The sequence below is a fragment of the Boleophthalmus pectinirostris genome, unplaced genomic scaffold, assembly GCF_026225935.1.
Source record: "Boleophthalmus pectinirostris isolate CB_2022bp ecotype Guang Dong unplaced genomic scaffold, ASM2622593v1 HiC_scaffold_23, whole genome shotgun sequence".
Classification (NCBI taxonomy): domain Eukaryota; kingdom Metazoa; phylum Chordata; class Actinopteri; order Gobiiformes; family Gobiidae; genus Boleophthalmus; species Boleophthalmus pectinirostris.
In genome coordinates, this window is record NW_026571207.1 from 10,695,422 (window position 1) to 10,718,239 (window position 22,818).

At 39.7% G+C, this 22,818-nt stretch overlaps 1 protein-coding gene across 1 annotated transcript in view; it reads right to left on the reverse strand.

The window, feature by feature from the left end:
• Window positions 1-22,818, reverse strand: part of rxfp1 (relaxin family peptide receptor 1) — a 181,038-nt gene that overhangs the window by 98,645 nt on the left and 59,575 nt on the right. The window contains exon 3 of the mRNA XM_055159625.1: window positions 2,847-2,930. Within this exon, the coding sequence (XP_055015600.1) occupies window positions 2,847-2,930 (84 nt within the window). The remainder of the gene's footprint in view (window positions 1-2,846; window positions 2,931-22,818) is intronic.

Here is a 22,818-nt window from a genome sequence, read left to right on the forward strand (position 1 = left end):
CCTGATCCACCTCTCACAACCAGCCCCAACAACACAACCTGATCCACCTCTCACAACCAGCCCCAACAACACAACCTGATCCACCTCTCACAACCAGCCCAACAACACAACCTGATCCACCTCTCACAACCAGCCCCAACAACACAACCTGATCCATCTCTCACAACCAGCCCCAACAACACAACCTGATCCATCTCTCACAACCAGCCCCAACAACACAACCTGATCCATCTCTCACAACCAGCCCCAACAACACAACCTGATCCACCTCTCACAACCAGCCCCAACAACACAACCTGATCCACCTCTCACAACCAGCCCCAACAACACAACCTGATCCATCTCTCACAACCAGCCCCAACAACACAACCTGATCCACCTCTCACAACCAGCCCCAACAACACAACCTGATCCCCTCTCACAACCAGCCCCAACAACACAACCTGATCCACCTCTCACAACCAGCCCCAACAACACAACCTGATCCACCTCTCACAACCAGCCCCAACAACACAACCTGATCCAGCGCTCACAACCAGCCCCAACAACACAACCTGATCCACCTCTCACAACCAGCCCCAACAACACAACCTGATCCACCTCTCACAACCAGCCCCAACAACACAACCTGATCCATCTCTCACAACCAGCCCCAACAACACAACTGATCCATCTCTCACAACCAGCCCCAACACAACACAACCTGATCCATCTCTCACAACCAGCCCAACAACACAACCTGATCCATCTCTCACAACCAGCCCCAACAACACAACCTGATCCACCTCTCACAACCAGCCCCAACAACACAACCTGATCCAGCGCTCACAACCAGCCCCAACAACACAACCTGATCCACCTCTCACAACCAGCCCCAACAACACAACCTGATCCATCTCTCACAACCAGCCCCAACAACACAACCTGATCCATCTCTCACAACCAGCCCCAACAACACAACCTTGATCCACCTCTCACAACCAGCCCCAACAACACAACCTGATCCATCTCTCCACAACCAGCCCAACAACACAACCTGATCCAGCGCTCACAACCAGCCCCAACAAACACAACCTGATCCATCTCTCACAACCAGCCCAACAACACAACCTGATCCACCTCTCACAACCAGCCCCAACAACACAACCTGATCCACCTCTCACAACCAGCCCCAACAACACAACCTGATCCACCTCTCACAACCAGCCCCAACAACACAACCTGATCCATCTCTCACAACCAGCCCAACAACACAACCTGATCCACTCTCACAACCAGCCCCAAACAACATACCTGATCCCGCTCACAACCAGCCCCAACAACACAACCTGATCCACTCTCACAACCAGCCCAACAACACAACCTGATCCACCTCTCACAACCAGCTCCAACAACACAACCTGATCCAGCGCTCACAACCAGCCCCAACAAAACACAACCATCCACCTCTCACAACCAGCCCCAACAACACAACCTGATCCATCTCTCACAACCAGCCCCAACAACACAACCTGATCCACTCTCACAACCAGCCCCAACAACACAACCTGATCCACCTCTCACAACCAGCCCCAACAACATAACCTGATCCATCTCTCACAACCAGCCCCAACAACACAAATGTGCATGAAACAGTAAATACAACTGTGAGCAAACCAACAATGAAGGAACACCAATGTTTTAAGGGAATTTTGTATAATATCCCTCATTTTAATGTTCTTTCAACTGACTCGGTGTTCAGACGATGCCGCTTCATGAAATGTTTGTGGGAAAGAAATGACTTTGTCTGTGCTGACAAAAAAATACACTGAACTTGAGGACAGTGAACATTTTGTTTCATGATTAAACCCAGTCACTATAAAGATGCATAGCAACCACCACATAAACTCAAGATATTTTAACCTTTCGAACATATTTGAATAAAATTAAAAACAGCAGATTGGTTGTCATCCACTATCATTTTCTATCTTGTTTTCTTCCCAAGCCATGAAGTCAGTCTGTGCAAATACCTCTAGCATCCTTGAAACCAGCCAGGCCTCCTACACCAGGCATGTCCAATCTATGGCCCGGGGGCCAAATGCGGCCCTCAGATGAATTTTTCTTGGCCCTCAGGCTTCCAGGTGAATTGGCCCGAATTACCTTGTATCAATTAAAAATGAGCATTTTACTGCAAGTTTTTTTGAAAATCTACCTTGATAAAGCAAATATTTAATATTTAGTGTGTGGTTTTTAAGGATCTTAGCATGAAAAAAGACTGATGGCTCATTATAACGTATTAAACATGCACATATTTCAGTTATTCACTGTATTGAGCTCCAGTCTTTTTAGATGTGGCCCTTGATGAAAAAAATTTGGACACCCCTGTCCTACACGATAGTTTAATTGGAATCTTGAGTCTTATTCTACATAAACAGTTCAAAATAATACATGCATAGGTATAGTGCGGCATATCAAATCAGACCAAGGCTGGAATAATAATAATAATAATAATAATAACATATTAGTTTTATATAGCGCTTTTTTGGATACTCAAAGATGCTTTACAGAGCATTATTCATTCACTCTACACTTGGTGGCTGCCCATCTGCGCCATCAGCTCCTCCGACCACCACCATCACTCACGCACACACCGCTTTCATACAAGGCATACAAGGTGAAGTGCCTTGCCTAAGGACATAACAACTGGCACCCCACTATAGCACCTGATTTTCACAGCGGTCTCCCATCCAAGTACTAACCAGGTCTTGCTTAGCTTCTGATCTGACGGGATCAGGCTTTAACAAGCTAGTATGGCCACAAATGGCTGTTCCACTGCATGGGGGTTAGTGAGGACAGTCATTACTTACAGCACACACTGGATCTGGTGCCCACGTTGCTGCTTGGCATCCCGAAGTACTTGTCGAATAAATGGGGCCATCCATTGTTGTCCCCTGGGAAAGAACAGAACAAAATGTCATTATGCATGTTTTAGGGCTGGGTGGTCAGTGGAATCTACTTATCGTGACTCGTTGACTATAAAAATAATGGCAGTTGTATTTTCATAATCACAAATGTTATCTAGCTATACAGATTTTTTTTATTATTATTATTATATATAACCTACCCCTCCACACTAAGACACAAATACAACAGAAAAAAAAAAAGAAAAAAAAAGAAAGAAAACACTGGGTTCAGAAAAGTTCAAAAAAAGAGTCCATGTCCATTCAAAGTACAGTCGTTTCCCCCTTACAGGGTGCAGAATCTCTGTAAGTTAAGTCAAAAGGAAGTAATGCTGCGCAGGTCCCACAGGAACTCTTGTGAGAGCACTATAAAGTACTGCAATATTTCAGACAGCAAGATTATAATGAACAAGGCAAAGAGGCGCGCGTTAAGTCATATGTGCCAATGGACGTAATGGGCTGCTCAGAATGTTTTAGCCAATTCAAGAGATCTTAGTCATAATAAATCTTTGTTATTGTACAATGTTTTTATTTTTAATTTTTTCTGATGTACAGTATGTCACCTGTAACACAGACCTGACTGGAACATAGTGACATGGACGTTCTGCTTGATGGAAGTGAGGTACTGACATGGTGCACAGTCTGGTGATCCCAGCCCTGTGTGATTCTCTTGTGAAGAACTGATTACTCTTAGAAGTTTCATTTTTTTTATTTACAGGGAAGTAAAAAGATAATCATGTTCAAACTACAAAGTTAATGTACACTACTGTACTGTTGACCAAAACCTTTTCTAAACTTTTGATTCATGAAAGTGTCCACCTTTGGCAGATATAACAGCTCAACACACTCGTGGCTCGTTCTTTTTACAATAGAAATCAAATATTCTTCAGAAAGTTCTTCCCAAGTCTGTAGCAGAAGTTCCTATAAATGTGTGGCACTTGTAGGTTGCTTGACTTTCACTCTTCTGTCCAGTTCATCCCAAAACCAGCTCGATGGGGTTTAAGTCTCCACACTGTGCTGGACACTCCATGTTTTCAAGCTTTACCATCTTGTTCTTTTTTCCTGAGGTAGTTTTGGCAAAGCTTGGACTTGTGTTTTTTATTTTTTATCTTTTTTTTTAACCTCTGGATGTTCAGTTCTTACCTTTGTACCATTTCAAGCTCTTCACTGGACTTGCACGACTTGAATTGCAATAAATAACTGGAAAAATTAGGGTGTTCTAAAACTATTGACCAGCTGTGTACCTATAAAATGCTAAAAAAAAATGCAGAGAATAGCATTGATTTTGTTCAAAATTTCCCCCAAACCTAGATTTGATATGAGACTCATATTGATGCTTGTGTGTTAGTACAGATTCAAGTGGGTGAATCTGTATTTGTTTTATTGTTTTATTGTGTTTTAATCAAATTCACACTTTTCAGGCAAAGTTGTTGTAAGATGCAATTGTAATAAAGACCCAGAATTTTGAGCACAGTGGACAACTCATTATACACTGCGGATGGGCGCTTAGACTGTCACTTTTTTCACTATACTCTAGTTTGCAGCCCTGTAACAGTCCGTCTACTCTAGTTCCCAAAGTAAATTTTCCAGATTTTTCGAAATATTCAAATATTAAGACATCGCAGAGGGTTATCATCTATGTGCTAACTAATATCCATAATGCAGTTGTTTTAAATCCAAAAATTACAGAAGCAGAAAGTTCATTTGTGAACTACATTATAACTTAACATAAATTTTTGGGGTCTTGCATAGCTGCGGGAAAGTCATTTTGGAAGGGCTTGCTGAGTTTTGTTTTTGTTGTTTCTCAAGAAAAGCATAATCTTGATAGCCTGTCAGCCTTTGCCACCCACACCAATATAACTCCTGGAACCATGTGATGAAGGGATACATGATAGCACAAAACATAATAACACGCTGCATTCAGGGCCTCTGCTTAGGAGGACAGCGTCAGCACTCTGGCTCACTACCTGCACATGCAATGAAAATAATGTCCCCACTTTTTTGGTAATGGTCAAAAGGGCAGATCCCAAATTAAATAAGTCAGTCTTTGTTTAATAGCTATTAAAGAAGACCTATTGTGGTTGTGTCTGCTATAGTTGTAATTTATGACACCCGAGGATCATTTTGTTATAATTTGGATATTTTAAATTGTAATATTCGTCTACAATAACTTAATAAATGAAACAAATCTGCTGACTTCCGCATTAGAAAACTGCATTTAAGCCTGTTGATCTTAATCAGTCTGACTACACTGTCCTTATGTCATGTGTGTCACTGCTGATCACATTTGTAACCACATGAACCTAACACATCCATGTTGCCCAGCACAGCCTGTTCTACTTCACACCACATACAACCAGCCCATAATCATCCTAATGTAATTTAATCAGTTTTACTCACTGTAATGCTGTCCTGCTCAGGTAAAGATAAATGTACCAATGTGAGAGAGACACATGTTTTGTTTTTTTCCTGCAGTTTCTCTTTTTTCAGCATGTAAACATTTAGTTTTAACCAAGTATTACATGTACAAATCATGTCCAGGCAGCAAAGTCCAAACTTTAAGGAACTGCTTGTTTGTTCCTCTTCCTGTTTGTTCTTTTGCCAAAAGTCCAGCACAAAACAAAAATGTGTGATCTCTCACTCTTACTGCTCAATGCTCACAGGTCAGGTTTATTTTAGCCACAGTTGAACATTTACATTTATTAAAATATGAGTGTGATTTAAACACAAAATGTCACTAAATTTATTTTGAGTTTATTTCTGTTCAGATAAATCTAGTTTTGCTCCAAACACCTGGTTCTAGCAGTTATGGGATCTTGCTTTGGATTTTAAACACGTCATATCAGTATAAACCACAATAGCAACACAAATTCCGCAATGCGTGTATCGTGGCTTGCTTCATTTGGGGGAGGAGCTAAAAATGATGACGTCCAAAGCCCTGCTGCCTGGCTGTACCACGTGACTGATTCAGGAAGTGGTTCGGATTTTGCCGCGATTTCCATTTTCATCATTTCCAAATAATCATTTTCCATACTGCCGGGAGTATATACACAGTATACTCCCATACATGTTTTGCATACTTCTTTATTTTGCTGACAGTTTTATTCAAAGGCTGCAAAATGCCACACACTTCAAATTCATGCCAATTGATATTTTTGCATCCAGTAGATGTCCTTCTAGAGCAAATCAAGCTTCAAGAAGCTTTGTGCTGGAGCGAAAAGCTTCAATGCTTCATGAAGCTTCATCTGCCCATCACTACTAAGAAGTAATACACATAACTGTAATAGGCTTCATAACCGAATATCTCAAATAACGTCTATAAACTGCCACAAACTTTAAAGGTGACATTTGTCATGTTACAATGCTGTTAACTTCTCAAAAACATACCTGAAGTTGTGATCTGTTTCATTCACACGTTTGCACATCAAGACAGAGTAATAATAAATATACTCAGCCTAGTCTAGATCAAAATGCTCAGTTCCACCTTGTGATGCAGTGGCAGTTTTTAAGTTATCAGTTGTTTAACTTTTCTTTAGTAGAGATTGGCAAGACTAGGGCTGAAATCATCCAAATGATTCTAGTGAAAGTGTGTGGAGCACAGAGCACTTGCTGTATTACCACATGACATCACAAGGTGTTTTCCTGTTTCAGAGAAGAACTCAGCCTAAATATGGAGGGTTTGTGCGTTTAATATGTGTGAATGAGACAAAACAACTTCAGGTATGTTTGTGATGAGTAAACAACATAACAGAGATCAGAGTGTATTGTACTATAGGCACTTTAAGTCGGTGTATCTGCAAGTGGAGTAAGAAGTGCACTTGTATTGAAATCATATACAACTATTTGAATGTAATAGGCAGGAGGAGCTAGACTTCACAGATTCATTTTCCATTTATTGGCCAAAAAACAATGGGAATAAGAATGTATTGATGCCCAGCAGAAATACTGGTAGTTGTTACAATACAGCACAGCGCCTGTCTGTGTCCTCCTATATAGTAATCTTCATATATATGTGTGCGCAGAGGAAAGCAGTTGATGGGTACTTCAGGGAGCGCTGGACAGGTCAGCCCTGCAAGATTTCTCTTTCTCTGGTCCCTATTCAAACCTTCCTTACAGTTAACATTACAATCCTGTCCAAGGCCAGCCGACAAGCCTACCTCCCACAAGCTTCTACACGGCAATTAATTACACAACTATACAAGAGCAGCTGCCAAAACCTACGTGTATCACTGATTAAGAAAGACGGGTACTTCAGGGAGCACTGGACAAGCCAGCGCTCCAAGTTTTCCCACAGCTTGTTAACATGATGTGGACTTATGCAACATGAGTGGACAAGAGAGAACGAAAGGTCTAATTGGAATCTGCTTGAACATTAATAAAGGCTACAGTACAGTGGAGCGTTTGCACAGCTAACAACATTTTCAAAATAAAAAGTGACATGGGGCTGGCTATGTCCTTGACATGTCTAGACCTCAAATAAAAAGCTTTTTGGATTTTGGTGAGGCAAGAAGCTCTGGATGAGTGGTTCTGTTTTTGAAAAATGTCTACATAGGCAGCTGAGAAAGTCCCACAGGGTGCCAGGTCAATGACCCCTGAAGGAATGGTTGTTTTTCAATTCTAGACTAACCTCCCCTCTCACACCGGAGGACAGAAGCCTGTATTCTGCTATTAATAGTATCTGTTTTGACCTGGCTGTGTAATTACGGTTGCCTGTTATCCAGAACTTTAGTCCAATAGATTTGAGGTTGTTTTCACACTTTAAAATCAATAGATACGTTTACATGCACACCAAATCTTATTTCAACCTGGAGGAACTCACAAGAGAAAAGTATTAGTGACTACCTCCAATTCTGAAGCTCTAAAATTATTTTATTTACATGTAAACTGTAAATTCAGAGGAAAAGACCATGCTCTCACTTAGCTCATGTTGCGGGGTTTGAGGTAACTGTTGTGCGGTGCATGTGAACAAAAACCGACCCAACAGGAAACCAAGAAAAGGAAAAAAATATCACAGGAAACTGAAAGAACATGACAAATTTCTACAGAAAAACATTTCCTTTGTGTCAGATGCAGCACTGAAATAAATATGATTGCACTTAATTTCTACAGCTGCATTTGAGCCTGGCTGGAGAAAAAAGGATTTTTGAGGTTGCTCATGCTATACAGCTGTACAAAATGGCACATTAAAGCGAGAGCTAAACATAGGTAACTGTAAAAGCAACTATTTTGTTCCTGGCTCTAATGAAGATGGACTGCCCTATAGCCTCATCATAAACTACAATGTATTAGACTCTTTTCTTTTGGGCTTTCAATCAATAAAATGTTTTACACTAAGACACCGACAGCAAGAGAGAAAAGAAGATTAAATCAGGTACTTCAGATTTAAGATTATTGGGTGAATTTCCAGTAGCCTGATTCATCAGCTTCATTCCACTTCATAGAAATCGTCTGACCTTGCAGCATTAGAATTCATTTACTCGATAGTAGGCAGGTACTTGTGCGGCAACACGGTGGCTGAGTGGCTAGCACTCATGCCTCACAGCAAGAAGGTTCTAGGTTCGATCCCCAGGTCACCCGGGCCTTTCTGTGTGGAGTTTGCATGTTTCCTCCGGGTGCTCCGGTTTCCCACATCAACCCAAAACATGCTACAGGTCTCCATAAAACAGTTGATAGTCATGGTGAGTTAAATAAAATCAATTCAGTCATTGTGTCCTTAAGCAAGACACTTCTCCCACATTGCCTAGTATGAAAGTGGTGTGTGTGAGTGATGGTGGTGGGAGGGACCGATGGCACTGAGTGGCATGGCAGCCGTGCCTCTGTCAGTGTGCCCCAGGGCAGCTGTGGCTACAATAGTATCTTACCATCACCAGGGTATAGAGTGAATGAATAACGCTGTGTAAAGTGTCTTTGGGGACAGAAAATGTCTGTGAAAGCGCTACATAAATAGAGACTTACTTACTTTTTTTTATTTAACCAATCGCTGCTTAGGTCGTGACGTATGTAATGCGCCACTAACGGGGTTAACTGATATATTAATCTTTTCCCAAATCCCGTAGGAAGAAGGGCAATACCGCCTTTCCCCTTGATAAAATTCAGAAAACACAGAATATATGGCTCTTCGCTGATTGGCTGGTGCCTGGATTCACATTTCCGGGGTTTTTGCGAACCGTCTAGTGTATTTCAATTCCTAACCTAGTCGCTGGACAGAAATTAAATTGAGCGGACGCACAAAGTGGCACCAGCCTGGCTACATTTCTAGACCCAGTTAGACAAAAATGTATTTTCTGCAGCTTTCTATCATGTTATAACATTGTTCCCTCATCAAAACTATACCTGAAGTGGTTTTATCTGTTATTTATGCATGTTTGAGTAATCTTGTGAGCTCACCTGGCCCCTATTTTAACCCTCCTTACAATTAGCATACAATCCTACCCAAGACTAGTCCACAAGCCTACCTCACACATGCATCTGGCAATTAACTACATAACTATACAAGAGCAGCTGTCGAAACCTACACGTATCACAATTGAATGAAGAATGGACAGCAGTGGGTATACTGAAAAAACAGGTTTTGATCAGCAATATGGAGTTTTGAAAATAAATTATTAAAGGTAAGACAGGCACGAATCACTCCAAATACAGCTTTGAAAGAGTAAATCGGAAAGGGAAACAACTATAACATAGTTCAGTTTTAGTATGAAAATCTACAAAGTAAACGTGATCCCTTGTTTCATTTAGATTGTAACCATCTCAGTTAAATAGTACACCACAAAAAGTAATATTTAGGTAAACTCTTGATAAAATGACTCAAATTAAGAACATTTTTATTGATTTGAGCAAACATAACTTAAGTAAAATAATCTACAAATGGGTCAGGTCAAGTGGTAACGGAGGGAAACGGGCAGATTTTTTACATTCAAATGTCTCTTATTCAGAAACTAGAGGGCCTATTGAAATAAGTAAAGTATCAGAATGTAGGAAAGAGTTAACACTCCAACAGGGTAATGTTAACCCTGTGATATTCTTTCAAGTTGTTGACAAAAAATTTAAAAACTCATGTCGGTAACGGAGGGAATGAAATATACAGCACTTTTTGGGCAATAAATACAAACAGTGATAACTCTTGGTTCTCACTTACATATCCTTAACAAACTGGTTTGAATATTTGCTTCATACAGTTTTCTACCATATGGTACAAGATTAGGTTGAAAAACCTCTTACTTTTTGAGTAATGAGATTTTTTATTAAGAAAGGTCATGGGAAAAGTAACAGAGGGAAAATTGTGCAAGCAAGTAGAAGGTGCATGATTTTGCATCATTTGTCAGCTTTTTTCTTCCGAATACTTTAATATTACTTCAAAATGAAAGGTAACTATTTCTATAAAATATGTCAGTCCTTCCAAGCAAATTTTTATAATTTTAAATACATAAAAAAAAAAAAATCATGTTCCTTCATCAACAGTTCAAAGATCGAATAACACAAGATATGATGAAATACATCAATTTATTTACATGATTTGTAGGTCTTTGAAATTTGGGAAATAATTTTTGTTCCATGTTGCATACATGGTCTGTTTAAAATGTATGTAACTTTAGAACCAAAAATGGTAGAGAAAAAAGGTAAACAGTTTCAGAAACTAGAGTACATATGTATCTGTTGAATACATTTTTATATAAGATGCATTAACTTGGATTTTTGGCCTTGCTGTATACTTCTGCTTGACCGGGCCCAAATGCAACTGAAGTAAGATTTAGCTGTTGTTGTCTTTGTGTGTGTGTGTGTGTTTTTACTCCAAGACATCTTTTCTTATTTTACAGAAGGACTAAACACCTTAAGTCCTCACAACCACATTTCAAATAGAGCTGCTAAACCAGGCAGCACCTCAGGGATTAATGAAAAGAGTCGGCAGAGGAGGAGGGGTGGGGTCTGGACGTATAAGGAACAGCGTGATTGGGCTAACAGGGGGTCCACACTTCCAACTCCGCCCCTGCTGCAAGTGTTTGTGATTAGAAACACTGTAAACAGGGTTGCCGTGTGTGAATTTTCATTTTGTAAAAGTAGCTCACATGAGGAAAAAGGTCCGAGTCTCCTGGCAATGAGCACGGTGTAAAGCTGATGATTTAAAGAAAGAACATTTAAGCTGCCTTTAATTGCATTAGGCTAAATGATTAAAATTGCTCGGATATAAGGGCATATCAGTGAGCAAATTTATCATGTGACGTAGGCTGCGTGTACGCCCAGAGCAGACACAGCACAGGCCTTTTCTTCAAATGCTAAACTCTCATTTACATTTTAGAATTGCGGGAGGAAAAAGAGGTGTAGTTTCAAATGGAAAATCAGGTGCAACACGCCTATAATATACATACCACATAGTTTGCACTCGTGATTTAGCACATTCTTAGTAAATATACCTTCATGTGCACAGTTTAGTACCGAAAAAGCAGATTTAGCGTTTAGCTCCACTTCAATTCACGTCATTTTATTTGAGCTTTTTACACCAGGTTATACAGTGTAACCATGTCATGTGAAATATGAAAACCTGCAATGGGCCAAGCTGATGCAATGTTTGTAACAGAAATGTAAGATTACTATCAGTCCGTCTGCTGCAGTGTATTAGACTATCAAATCTCTGTTGATAAAGACAAAAGTGTATAATGCCATGAGATGTTCAGAATTTTAATTAGACTGTAAAACATGTTGTAAAGCCAGAGGATTAGATGCACTGGCTAAGGGCCCGTAGATTTACATATGTGACACTTGAAGACGTGGGCCAGTGTGAAGTGTGAAAATAAAAGTGGTATGGCAGAGTGGTTAGTATATTACGGCGATTATCCTGTTTTTGTCAGCGCCGTCATCAAAAGTGAAAGAAGTTAAATAATAAAACCTGTGAAAATGAGAGAAAAAATGACAGAACTTAGATTTATTTGCCTTGAATGACTTACAGTATGGCATTAAGTATGACTATCTCCATAGAGACAAAACTGGTGATGTCAGGCAAGTAACATGTCTGTGGAGAGGCAAGCCCGTGCACAATAAGAATGCATGGTTTCTGAGAGAAATAAAACATACATGTAATGAAATAGCAAAAGCAGTAGTTTTGAAGTGAACAGCTACTTTTTTTTACCTTTTTTCAGTAAAGATTGGAAATTCCAGGACTGAAATCATCCAAATGATTTAAGTGAAGGTGTATGGAGTGTAAAAACACAGTGGAGCACTTCCTGTAGTACCACAAAAAATGCCTAAATATGCAGTGTTTGTGTGTTACTTTTGTTTGAATGAAATGAAACACAACTCTGGGAAGGAAAAGGAAACATCATAACATAGATCTGAAAATAGTGTACTATGGGCCCTTTAAAAAATATCTTGCATTTTACTGTGCAAACTGTTCTCACTTGCTTTTCCACAGATGTCACCTTTAAAGCTCTACTGCAGAACATTCCCTAAAGCTAAAAAGAAAACCCTTTACCTGAAGAGTTACGCAGTGTATCTTAAAAGTAAATCATCATCATCATCCAAACTGTCAGAGATCATATCTGACAACAAAAAGGGAGAGGTCATTGCTTTTTGCCCTAAAGTAACCCAACTTCGACACATGAAATCATCAGCTCCCTTGACAGTGAAAAAGTGACTTCAATGGTGAGCGTGATGCGGTATTTGAAGAAGTCTCCAAGAACCACTTTGATAAAACCTGTATCCTCTGCCAGGAACCGCTCCACACAAACAACTCCATATTCCAACAGTATCCGACGTCCTCCAAAAAATGTTTTCACACACATTTTCACACTAACTTCTTCATCTTCATTTATTATGATAGACCAGACTCAGTTCTCAACTTTCTTTGGCATTATGATTAGTTTCCAAAAAGCAGCTTTCTTGCATTTCCGCTCAAAACTTGACCAAAAGGCATAATCATCTATGCACATCAAACGAAGAATTTCAAATTAGTGTTAAAAAAAAAAAAAAAAAGTTGATTCTGTTAATAAAAGTTTTGGAGAGAAGACATTTCACCACTCGTAGTCCATTTGGATGAGTGGTGAACGTCTTCACTCCAAAACTTTTGTCCAATTGACAGAATTAAACTTTATTGGAAACTGAATCAATGCAGATGATCACACGTTTTAAATTAGGCATAAAACTAAAGGCCATCACACACTACTGGATTTTTCAGGCTTAAACAATTTGCAAACAAAAAGTGGACACCACAGACACGAGGAGAATCTTGTGATTTTTTTTATATTTCCGATCACCGAAGAGTAAAACAATTCACTTTGAGACTCCTAAGCATTCAAAAGTTCAGGGTTGTGCACTTCTAGTTTAGATGCAAGCCAAAACTGTTATTATTTGTGAAATCTGGTGCCACCTACTGCCTCAACTCAATTTAATTTCTCTCCAGCAGGTCCACTAGGTCAGGAATCAAAACACAATAGATGGTTCACAAAAACCCTGGAAGTGCAAGTTCGAACACCAGCCAATCAGCGAAGAGACATATATTCAGTGTTGTCAATGATTCCAAAGATCGAGGATTTAAAGTCAGAATAAACAGAATGTTTGGTGAATTTCATCAAGGGGAAAGACGTTATTTCCCTTCTTCCTATGGGATTTGGGAAAAGCTTAATATACCAGTTAGTCCCGTTAGCAGCGCATTACAGACGTCATGACCAAATAGGAGCGATTGGTAAAGTGAAAAAAAGTACCCACCTACTGTTGAGCAAACGAATTCTAACACAGCAAGGTCAGATGGTTTCTACAACGTGAAACTGGCTGATGAATCAGGCTAATACTTTGCTTTTTAATGCATATTGGTGATAAAGTACACAGTAGAGTCTCAATCACAAACGAGAGGAGCTACTTTCACCTTTTACTTTCACACTTCAAACTGGATTAATAGCACTGTTTTGTGGACTGGGTGTCATTATTTGTGGAGGATAAATTCTTCACCTTCATTAGAGAGGTGAGAAATAAAGTCTTCTCATTATTTTCGCTATTTCCTGAGTTTGTATCTTGTGTGGCCTTCACTCTGAAATAAACTTCAGCGTCAGGGGCAGACATAGTTTTTGTTTATTAGTAGGGCTGAGTGACTCTGATCTGCTGAAGCTGTGTGGACCTGGAGGATGGATGTACTACTGGATCCCACCCACTTCAAAGTCCAGTCTTGTTCCAGAAGTAAATTTACCTCAAATTCAAATTTTCTAAAAGATTTATGGACATCACACCTCGAAGATGTGAGGAATTGGAAATGGGAAGACAGCAAATGGTTCATTCAGTCATGGCATCGTGTCTTTGACGTTACTTTGACAAAGCACTCAGACTTATTGTATTTACATTAGACAAAGACTGATGTAGAGAAAGAGACAGGAGCATTCACTCTGCAACTAAAATTCAAAAATATCAGGCACTGCTTGATGTCAGTCACAGCTCGCCTTTAGTCATATTGAAACTTGACCAAATATTTGCTATATCCGTGTTCGCCTGGTGAGGTTCTATCTTTGGATTGGGCGTTGCTGCTGCCTTCTCCACAGCAGAGGTTGGAGCAAAGCTTGGCACAGATAAATAATGATTTGTATGAGTAAAAATACTCACTGGTGTCGATGATGCTATCCATGATTGTTATTTTCCTTGCTATGACATCCGCTTTCGTATGGGCTTGTTTTTATTTGGTAACAAATCCACACCCTCTGTCAATGACACATCATGGGTTCACTTAAATGGTGTGAATGTGGATCGTTCACCGGTGAGCACTGTGTAACTGATGCAGTTACCAACACTGGCACCATTCTGACCGGCCTGAAAACAGCTGGTGACGTCTATGATCCACATTTTTGAGCCTCCACAACTCAAATCAGCCAGAAATAGTGGACACCGTTCTTGAAAACTAGAAGTAAAGTTTATTTATATAGCACTTTTCACAGACATGGGTCACAAAATGCATCACACACAAAGATAAAAAAAAAAAAAAAACTGCTTAAGATACATTCATAACAACATCAGTTACAGCAGCCCTAAGCCTAAGGGGGTGGGAACTCTTGTTCAAAGAGGAACATTTTTAGTTGCTTTTTAAAAGCATCCATAGAGAGAGCGTAGGTGAGGAGGCAGTTCATTCCAGATGTGCTTGGTGTGCTGCCTTTGATATAAAGTGCAAAGTATGAAATAAATAAAAGTGAAACTTAAGCATGTGTCAGTTCACATGAGGATCAGCTGTGCACTCATTTCATTTGTATGTGCATTTGTTTGGAGTTGAACATCATACAGTATTCTACTCTGTATGAGAATATTTTCTTAATAATAGTGGTCATTAATTTACAAAAAATACAGGTGCAGAAAAAAGAACTGTGTCAGGGACCGGTATTAAAAGCAGCGATCGTTAAAGTATTGGTATTGAAAAAAATCTAAGAGCACCAAGCCCTACACATACATCTCTCATTTGGGTTGTAAGTTCAATGCTGAATTCCAACTGACTTAAAAAAAAAAAAAAAACACTCTGATCTGAATGGTCACTCCCTAAACCAAATCATGAGTCAGTGCTAGTGCAGCCCCTGCAGATGAGTGAGGGAATTCTGGAGGTTCTACGCTTTCACATGAGGCATGGCCTGTCCATATACTGAAAATGGGAAAAACTTAAGGTGAAGACATTGGCTACACAGGTTCAGTTGTGATTGTAGTTCTTTTTTTAAACAGTAAGAACACAGGGTACAGAGTCAAGTCAAGTACGTTCTTCCATCCATTTGTCAACAAATGAATCAGAGCCAGAGAAGGCTCTACACACAGAAATGATCTTCACAAATCAACTCTAATGTACACTTTGTAAACAGTAACATTGTGCACAGCTTCGATTGCCCTCTTCTCCTAATGCATTAATCAAATTGCCAGAGCACTACTGGACTCTCACGCAGGCCAAATAACATTACGTTGAATATTTTTAATTACAACAGGCAGGGGTTTAATTGCTATCACACACGCATAAATAAAACATTAAGTGGTTAGCATGGAACAAAATGTATTGGTTTATTTTCAAGTCATTACTTTGCACTTCACAAAGGGCCCTGCGGGTATGTATCGTTGCAATGGACACTGGGTGGGCATTTTAATTATGTCCTTGAGTCAGACCTTGTACTTGAAAGTAATCTTTGTTCGAAAAGCATTGTTTGTACTAAAAACTCTAACATGCATGAACATTCACACAGACAGTGACTCCCTCTTTTTTGCAACTGTGCCCACGGCAGTCCATCTTTCCCTTAATCAAGGAACTAAACAATTGATCTCACATCATAAAACATTATAATTAGGTGCACACACAACACAGCAGTCTCATATTTATCTTAAGAGCACATACAACAGATCTGTACTGGGATCAGACACTTTGAAGTAAGGTTTTAGTTGTTATAGTCTGGAAAACAGAGCGTGATGATTTGTTGTATGAAAGTCATCCATATATGTATGTAACTTTCTCGTGGTAAAAATTCACCTGCATGATTCCATGGAAATAGAAAGTTAAAACCATACTTCAGAGCATTCTCCATGGAGATAGACCAGTTTTATGCCGTACTGTGGAATATTACAGCTAAAGGCACATCTCCTCCAGGCCAAATATGTGAGGATTCCTCTTGCTGCTGCTACCCCTCCTCGTCTGCTCCCTTTCCCCCTCTATGTTATTACCTTCTTTGGTGTTTCCTGGGTGGATTCTAATTATACTCGCCTGCTGAGCTCCACTGATGATTGTCAAAGTCCTGCTGACCTCTTCTCCAGTGCCAAGTCGTCTGTCGTTCAAGTGGTGAACTTATGCTCAGGCTAATTCTATGTTTTTGAGAGTTTTTGAAGATTCTGCAGACTTACCTGCCTTTTCTTGTCCATCATTCAGTGCCTTTGGGTGGAGCCAGCTTCATCTCCATTGCCTCCAGTTCTGTCAGCCTCTAGTCATTCCAAGCCACTACTTACCTGCTGCCGACATGGACCCGTCAAGCTCCCCTGGGACCCAGTTCCTTGTTAAATAAATACTGTTTGACTGCAGATTTGGGTCTGCCAGTTGTCCTTCATAACAAAATATGAGTCAGGTTTGTGGCAATATAAGACCTCTTACAGTAAAGACACAAGTTTTTTGAATGTGTGTGTGTGTTTTGTTGTTTTTTTTCAGTGCAATAAACACATCCATAATGAAAAGGAAATATTTTAATTTTAGCTCTTTTTCACACAGTCACTGGTTTAGGTGACGTAAAAGAGCATTCACTCAGAGAGCAGTGTGTTTGAGTGAGTCTGGACTCAAACTTAACACTTCCTATATTAAACTACACATTAGAGCCCGACCGATATGGATTTTGTTGTGGCCGATATGAAACGGATATAATGGGAGTTGGAGCTGCCGATAGCCGATATATTCGCCGATATATTTAGTGATGTAAAAATTCACTGTAAATCTTGAATTGTTTAAAAAACTTAGGTTTGGCTCTAGTGGATTCTAAATTGGGTTTATTTAGGCAACATTTATTGTTGTTCTGCCTCCTTACATCATATTTACATACAGTAGTTTGGCCTAATGGCATTTTTGCATCACATTCTAGCTACTAGTGATGGGTATTCCAGTTTTTTTTTTTGGAAAACCGGCTCTTTTGGCTCGGCTCACTAAAGCAGCTGGCTCTTTCGGCTCCCAAGCGACTCTTGAGATTGTTTTGTTGCAAGCAGGACTAAACCAGAACTGAACCAGGACTGAAAAAGGACTAAACCAGGACTAAAACAGATTTAAACCATGTGTGAAACAGGACTAAACCAGAACTGAACCAGGTCTGAGTGTCGGGACTCCGTTTCTATTTCTCTCTCAAGCCCAAGATTAGTCCTGGTTTATTCATTTTATGCTGAACTGCAGCCAAATATGCACTTTTTAAAAAATCCTGTGCACACGCAGATTTCTGAAAGTTTCGTTTTCAGCCGCTGCTGCTGTCAAACTACGGGTCTACATGCGGCTTGAAGAGAAAAAGTGAGAAAAGAGAAAACACAGTTCCCAATAAGAAACATGCTCCCGTTGTTCGCTTCAAAGAGCCGGATCTAAGAGCCGCTTCGATCGTGACCGACCCATAACTCCTAGCTAGTAAATAAACTACCGCTATTAGCCTTTAGCCGTAAAAACGAGCGCGCCGCGGTAATTAATTATATGCATAAATGTGGATCATTCACACGTCTATTCACAGCTCATTTACATATCAATGCAGGTCCAGTAACAAATATACGGCCAATATAGTCACTTTACAATAGACCAATAGAAAACAGTCTGTTTATGTGTGGGAGCTACAGCAGCTAATCGCTAACAAAACCTAAACTAGCTTCAAAGTCGATGTATTTCCAACACTCACCGCTCACACAGGCTCCTCCTCACATCACAAGTCTGCACTAATAAATGTCCTTTTAATCCAAACTCAGATTGTCCGTAAAAAGAAAATAATCTCAGTGTTGCGCACCACTGCGGGTGTAAACAAACACACGCGAGTGAAGTGACGTGACTCTGTGGTGTGTTCAGGGACAGTACGGACACACACACAGACAAATTACACCATAGATAAATACTGGTGCGGAGCCACATATGAGGACATTTATCTGTCTGTAAATTGGATTAAATGAACATAATGTAGAGAGTCTAAGCTTTATAACGAGGTATAACATGCCCACGTGAAATATCGGCCCATATCAGCAAGCATATCGGCCGATAGCCGATATGTCTCCAGGTGCCCATATTGGCCGATAATATCGGCCAGCCGATATATCGGTCGGGCTCTACTACACATATTACTGTTTTTTGCAAGATACAGTCAAAAGTAGTGCAAGTAAAACACAAAACTGTAGAAAGCTTAAGAAAAGAAAAAGGATATGTTAATCAATTTTATAACCAAGAGCATTTAGAGTCCATTCAAAAATATAACTGAAATAAGTACATTTTAATGCTAATTCTAGCTTCTTACTTTACAACTTCTATTAGGCACAGCCGTCTTCAAATCCCACGCGGCTTGCATTATGTTGGAGCTATCATCTATAATTAACACTCGCTATTGGAGATTCCAGCGAGCACCCCATTAACGTCTATTACTGATGTCAAAATGAATTAAATATACCGCGCCATGACACACAATAGACCTAACAGCTGCTTCTCAATAGCTGGTGGTGCAATTCCAGGAAATCAAGAAAAAGAACTGACTGTGTTCAATGTTCTGAGGTAAAAATGTTTACATCTCCATGGTTTCTAATGATTAACTGAAAGATGGTGCCAGCGTGTGAAGGCTGTCGTTTGCCAGCTCTACTTAGATCCATGGTGCTTTTGCAATGCATTATATGGCATTATAAAATGCCTTTGGAATCATCGTCTATGATCGTTAAGCACTTTTGGATATAAAAATGTCACAGGAATTATGGATTTAACAGTTTTGAGAGTAACTTCCCACCTCAACTAGCCACAGTCCCACCTTACCTGTGCCAATGCGAAAAAAGCACAACAGAAAGTGTGGAAAGAGGGAAGACATATTGGTAAGGCTGAAGACTTTTTATGGGTATAATCCACATCTCATCAACCCTGGATGTCTTGTGATGGAGAGACCATCTAAACTCCAGTGGATTCCACTTGTTGCTCAGGTGGGGAGCGGGTGTTGTCAGCCGCTGGAGGCGTGGCCACACCATCCCTTGGTTAAGCAGTTTCAGTACCCCGTGTTGTGGATTTTGGATTTGACACTTCCACTAATCAAGCCTAGATTAATCGCAAACAAACGTTTCTAGTGTATGACTGCTTTACGTTGCGCCAATCCTGTCCTCTGGAAAAAAAATCCACCTCATCTCTTTGAAGAAGTCTTTGAATCAACTGGACCCTTCACTGCCAAAATACTCTTCTTTGATCACTGGCTCTAAGATGCCTTTAAACATTTCTATCTGGTTTTAAACTGTGACATAGCCCTGAAACTGAGCTTTTTAAAAGTTTAATGACCTGCTTTAAGCCGTTTATGGTAAAACTATATTTCTTGTGACGTTAGACCTCACGGCAGCGTTCAATACTTTCAACAATGACATTCTTTAATCAGTTCTAAAAACGTGTGGGAATCAGAGGCACAGTCCTTTTGTGGTTCCACTCGTATCTTACAGGTAGAACCTTCTCTGTGCAGATGGGCCAGTGCTCCACTGTAGCTTCTTTAAGCGGGAGGGTCCGCCAGGGGTCCACTCTTGGTCCAATCCTTTTTTTCTATATATATTTTACCATTGGGATTCATTTTAACTAACTGTTAAAAATGTCGACTTTGCAGATGATGTAGATTATTTACCAACAACCCTTGACAACTAGCCAGGCAGGCGCCACCTAGTGCCCCCACTCAATTTCATTTCTCTCCAGCAACTAGGTCAGGAATCAAACTACACTAGATGGTTTGCAAAAACCTCGGTGCGAGTTCAGGTGCCAGCCAATTAGCGAAAAGCCATACATTCAGTGTTGGCAACAATTCCCGAGTATTTAAAGCCGGAACAAAGAGAATGTTTGGTAAATTTCATCAAGGGGAAAGACGTTTTTGCCATTCTTCCTACGGGATCTGGGAAAAGCTTAATATACCAGTTAGGACCATTAGTGGTGCATTACATACGTGACTACTAAATAGCAGTGATTGATTAAATGATAAAAAGTACCCGTCTACCAACGAGCAAACGAATTCTTACACTGTGAGGTCAGACAATTTCTTCGAAGTGAAACTTTCTGATGAGTCAAGCTACTTGACAACAGCATGGTCATGAAAAACTTTGTCTGAGTGACACACAGTCTTGGAAGAAAACACATTGTTGTTAGTGAATAAAAACAAATCTGAAATTGGTCTTTGGCAGCCAAACCCCCCTGGCTAACACAAATAAGGATAGTGTTATTGGGCCGCTTACACCTTATTGCAGTCACCATGTAAAAAAAACTTTGATGTGATTTCTGAATCTTTCTTCAAATTTCAAATTGGAACTGATGTGAGGGGAAGCTATTTCCAATTGAGACTCTTAACTCAAATCAAAGCTTACCTTCCTCTAAATGAGCACTACTCATGCTTTTATTACAGCAAAGCAGCATAAAGCAGCATAAGAGTACAGCAACGTACGTCTATTGTACGTCTATTGAGATCACTTAAATATGCATTATAATTCAAACATGAATTCCCTTTTATTCCTATTGCCTTTTTATTTGCCGCAATCTACTTTTTTTCTTTTTTTTTTAGCCTTGTTTTAAATGCATGTCAGGTTTCATAGATTTGTTCATACCACATACGGAGCAGCTGTGTATGCGTGAAGGTGGACTGAGGCAACTCAAGAAAAGCGTGCTACATTGAGCCCCTATACACATCAGCCTATCAGCAGGGGACATGTGTAATGCGCTTTATGAATGTACTGCTCAAGAAAAGGAAACTGACAATATAAGGATTGTTTGTTTGTAATCATCCTGTACAAAATCCCCTGCTGCTGCTCTGCTGTGGTTAATTGTGCATGTGCTTCTTGGGTCTGCTCTCCTTTGTAAATCCTTTTAATCAGTGTCTGTAAATAATATATGATTTGTCTTATGTCTGTTTCTAATATTTCTTACCTCCGGTCTGGCAAAAGACCACAGATGGAAACTAGTCTCTTGGATAAAATGTGTAAGTGTAAATAGTAATACATTTAAAAGGTGGGCAATATATATTGATTTATATATAATACTATGATCATTTTTAACTTTTACAGTTATTAATTGGAACAAACTGTGCGTGTCATTTTAGAGTAGGCCCACTTCTATATTGGTCTGATACTTACACCTCTTATCACTTGCCTAAATGCCTAAACTTCTGGACTTGTAGTGTGTATATTTATTTATTTTTTTTTTTTTTTCTTAGATTTTCTTATTTGTATGAATTCTACCAATCTGTGACTTTGATGTAAAAAAAAAAAAAAAAAAATCAGTATTAGATTTCTGTACAGAAGACTAAACAGTTTATTAAACATAGATTTCTGCATAAAAATACAAATAAGGTATTAGTTAAATGACCTTTACCTGCTTTTTACTGTCACTACTTTGCAGTCGTCCAAACTTATTCCTCACTTTCCGAATGCATTCTTAACCTTTAATTAAAGTTAAGAATGGATTAATTATTCCCTTCAATGAATTTACAGCAGTGAACAACTTTCAGATGTTTGGGTGTCACGCCGCCTTTTACAATTTGCATTGCAACAGCACACCAGCTTTCACAGTCGAGAATAAAACTCGGGTTTCATTTGCATTGAGGCCAAACAAACTTCACTTCACTATATGACAAATGAATTCACATAGTAATCTTCCTTGTAAATAAAGTATTTGCACATGAGGTAAAGGGGATTTGCACTTGTCTTTTCGGTAGATCTATGCTCCCTTCACAAATCCTGTTAAACACATTAATTATTCTATCTCATAAGTGATCTAACGTAGTCAAAACTACTAAATTTTAACCAAAGTTATATAATTTTTTGCAATTTAATAACACATCACAAGTAATGTCAGTACCTTCCTCATGTTAAACTTGCTACTGTCCACCACTCTCTTTTCAAACTTTCTTTCCATCTCTTTTCAACAGTCTTCACCCATATGGTTATGCATAAGGTACTATGTAAAGTTTCCTCCAGCACAAAGCATGGGCACTGGCTTTACGATCAAAGGCTCTATAGTGGACCCAACAGAGCAGGGACCAATGTCATAGACCACTCCCCTCTCCTGGACTTCAAACACCCTGAGATGGTTGCACTGGTCTGGGCTGAAATGTTGGTGTTCTGAGATGCAAAAGAAGATGAAGGCCTAGCTAATGAGGACATGCAGCTCTGATTACAGAATGTGGGAAAGAGGCCAGAATGGTGCGAGGCAAATGGAAGCAAAATTGAGTTGTATAAGAAC